General features: G+C 42.0%; 1 protein-coding gene and 1 long non-coding RNA gene across 2 annotated transcripts in view; one reads left to right on the top strand and one right to left on the bottom strand.

Moving 5' to 3' along the window:
- Positions 1-442: 442 nt before the first annotated feature.
- mrpl3 (mitochondrial ribosomal protein L3) overlaps positions 443-3654 on the bottom strand; it is an 8044-nt gene continuing 4832 nt past the window's right edge. Inside the window, exons 5-10 of the mRNA XM_032534968.1 lie at positions 2991-3090; positions 2850-2910; positions 2514-2625; positions 2313-2390; positions 1999-2076; positions 443-671 (exon numbers count right to left, since the gene is read on the bottom strand). Of these exons, the coding sequence (XP_032390859.1) occupies positions 522-671; positions 1999-2076; positions 2313-2390; positions 2514-2625; positions 2850-2910; positions 2991-3090 (579 nt within the window). The 3' untranslated portion in view covers positions 443-521. The remainder of the gene's footprint in view (positions 672-1998; positions 2077-2312; positions 2391-2513; positions 2626-2849; positions 2911-2990; positions 3091-3654) is intronic.
- Positions 2560-3494, top strand: LOC116701334 (uncharacterized). Its single transcript, XR_004334897.1, has 2 exons — positions 2560-2665; positions 3355-3494. It is a non-coding gene; the product is annotated as an uncharacterized LOC116701334 (long non-coding RNA).

Genomic DNA, 3654 nt, shown 5'->3' with positions numbered 1-3654 from the left:
TTATCCTCTTATGCACAAATGTCAACCTTTGTCGGCCTCCATCCCTGCCTCCTCGTTGCCCTCTACACCTTCACTAACTCCCTCTCCCATCCTTCAGTTTCTACTCCTATGTATTTACTTCCACACCTTCGACCCCACTCATTCCTTCACCCGTCTGTATTGCCCTCACTCTTTCACACTGCTTTGTGCAACTCATTGTATCCAACTCTCCCCTCCTCCTCTTCCCTTATCCGGTGTCCTGCATAGATATTGCACATTTCTCCACCACATCTGCCTCCTCTTGTTTTGTTTCACTGTCTGTTTCTCATCTCTCTGCTTGGGGATCCTCTAGTGACATCACTCCTACAGTTACCATGGTTTCGGGGTAAAGGGACCGTAATAACAGTTTGGATCAAACATACTGCTGTTGTTGCATTTCAAAATGAAAAAACTAGGAGCTTAAGACATTCAAAGGAATTACTCTTTATTACAGGATCCAGACATAGTTTGAGGGTTTAGATGAAAACATGAAGCGTGTGTGGTCAGGTCAGTGTTAATGATGGGTCTGTTTGAATGAACAAGTTGTCGTCATACAGGTCTTCATCAAGGTCTCCCTCCTCTTCTGTGAAATAGGTAGGAAAAGGAGGGCTGCAGAGGGTGGAGCTCCTGGTTGGCAGTACAGTGTCTCTTACCTGCAACAAACACAAACAAACTTTTTGTAATAGCAGTGAGAACACTCTTAATTAGTAATGAAACAATTAAGTGGCAAAAAATGTGTTCCTAGTAACTAGCTTTTAAATATCGTCATTGTTATTTAAGCAAAAATGCCTGCATTCGCCAGGAAATGTCAACTTGACGGGTGGAAACTGTTGCAGACAAACCATTTTCAAACAGTTTTCAATCTAATTAGCAGTTCTCAAGTTTTTTCAATCATGTTCCCCTTAAGAAGCAAAAAGAAAAATTGCCTTAACAAAAAAAGCAAAAGAAATAGAATTTAGCAATTTTTTTACTGCAATATTTGTCGCAGACCTTAGCTGTCATTTGTATGTCGGATGATAATCTTTACATTTTCCAAAGGAGTAATGGAACTAGAAGGAGCAGCCACAGTGAGCTGTTGGAGGAAAATTAGCAGGCGACAACTCCTCAGCCACGTAACCAACTTCGCTTTGACACTTTATTAAAACAAAATCCATAGAAATAAAATGAGAGGAGAACAGACATTAGTCAACTCCTGTTTGGAAAATAGTCCTCAGCACTGCATCGACCACAGAAATAGAATGAGTTAGTCCTCTACAATGGCCACAGTTCTTTGCAATGGCAACGGTACACAAAGATGGCTGCCGCTCTGACCATCATGCTATGTTGATTTGAATTGGAATGTCCGTTCTACTGTTATTCTATTTCTATGGGTAAACCACCTACCAGGATTGAAATCTTAAGGTTTACAACTTTACATTTGAATCATTAACAATACTGAGAAAACTACTAATAAAACAAGACAATTTGATTCAAACAAACAAAAATCATATTTAGGTTAGCAAGATCATTTTGTTTAGTGTTCTGCACCCCCTGTAGTGGGTCTACACACCCCCAGTCTGAGAACCACTAGGCTAATCGATTAACCCTTTAACAGTAAAACATAACTGTTCCTCGTTTACATAGGGACATTAGGACTGCACAGAACAATAAAAATAAACACAGTTGTGAACTAACATCTAACATTAACCTGCATGTGTGCCCTTTAAGGTAATATAATACAGTAGATCTAAGTTTGTGTGTGTGTTAGGGGACAGCTGAGCTGGGTGAAATGCAATGCACATTTGTATTCATTATTGCTTGTCTGCAAAACAAATAGGCTCTGTGTGTGTGTCTGCACAAACACACAAGGCGAACACAACATGCTGATTATGGAGATGGATGCTTTGGCTATTACTAACATCATTAAGGCGCACACACGCACGCGCACACACAAGGTCAGTCGTCACTACTACAGACATCCCATCATATGATCAATTTTACCTTCAACACGCAGTTCCTGTGGCCGGGGACAGAGCCGTTAACATACAGCACATTATATTTGGTATTGACCCTCCATATCTGGAAGAGAGAGGATGCAGATAAGCATCGAACGGAAATTGCAGTCAAGGACAAACAAGTTCAACATCATCACTGTGTGTGTGTGTGTGTGTGTGTGTGTGTGTGTGTGTGTGTGTGTGTGTGTGTGTGGTGTGTTGGGTGGCTGTGTTGGTGTTCGTGCTGTGTGTTGGTGTGTGGTGTGGTTTCTTGTGTGTGTGTGTGTGTGTGTGTGTGTGTGTTCTTGTGAGTGTGTGTACCTTCAGTCCATAAGCCGTGATGTAGATGTTGCCCATCATGCCGGGCATCTTTTTCCCTTTGAAAACTTTGGCTGGATCCTAGACACAGATGATGATGATGCACGCACACACACACCTGGATTATTATGAGAAGCCAACCGTTCTTGTCTGGCATAAGTTAGCATCTTACACTGTTTGTGTGTGTGTGTCTGAGTGACTTACCCCTCCAGGTCCAGAAGCTCCGGGTCTGCGATGAGTTTTGGTTTGGCCGTGGGTGGCTGGCTGACCTTTAAACCCCCATCGCTTCATTACGCCTTGAAAACCCTTTCCAATGCTACACACAAACACAAAAGAATTCATGCTCATATATTCAGGTATGTTGACTGGTTGCCTCAGAGGATAGTGACATTAAAAAAAGTTGTTTGGACTGTCTTGTAAGGTCAAAAAAGCTGATTTATCTTCAAAACATGATGCTGGAGCTGAAAGAAGGCAAGAAGTAAAAGAAGAAGCCAAAAGGAAGCGCCAGCAAGGAAGGAAAGCTGCCAGAACCAAACTTACGATTTGGCTGTGACGTCCACATATTGGCCTGGACGGAAATGTGCTGCATACAAAGGAGTGCCTGAACACACAACAAACAAGATTAATAATTTAAACAAAACTGACAAAGAAATGTTTTTGGAATGTGACATGGGTGTGTACCTGGCTTGATGACAGCATTGTCTGAGACTTTAAAGGTGGTGACTTTCTGTTTCGGAGGCACCCCCGCATTCCTGAACATCTCCATTTCCTCTTCAGACCTCTGTCGGTCAGAGTGATGGAGAGAGAGATAAATGTGAGGATGGAGGGATGGAAGGAAGGAAAATAGTGGTAAAGAAGGACGAACAGAAGTTAGACTTTGGCATTTTAAAATCAACCGTGGGCCTGTTATGAATGGAAGCCAAACACACATACTCAGGCATACGCACGCACACTTGGCAGTGAGCGTCTGACATTTGCTTTCACTGGGCTCGCTCTCATCTCAGCCCCTCCAGTCACTCTAAACTCTCTCTCTCCCTTTTAACAGAAGGGTGAAAATCAGCCTGCCAAAGCTTCTCACTCCGACAAACTCTGACTGAAGAGTGATGTGGCTGTGTGAGAGGGAACAACTTCACATTCGACACCGGCCCATCATCAAGACTCAATGAATAAATTACACTTTGATTTTTTTCATTCTTGTATACTTGATTTTTTTTCCCCCAACTTAAAAAGATGGATGTCACATTTAAAAGGGAAAAACAGATCCTACTCATACATACTAAGAGGCAAATTTCTTTCTTTCTAAAATAAATGACCTTATATACTGTCTACGTTCACCTTTTTTTTT

The sequence above is a fragment of the Etheostoma spectabile genome, chromosome 14 (assembly GCF_008692095.1).
Source record: "Etheostoma spectabile isolate EspeVRDwgs_2016 chromosome 14, UIUC_Espe_1.0, whole genome shotgun sequence".
NCBI lineage: Eukaryota > Metazoa > Chordata > Actinopteri > Perciformes > Percidae > Etheostoma > Etheostoma spectabile.
This window is presented reverse-complemented; position numbering and strand designations above follow the sequence as displayed.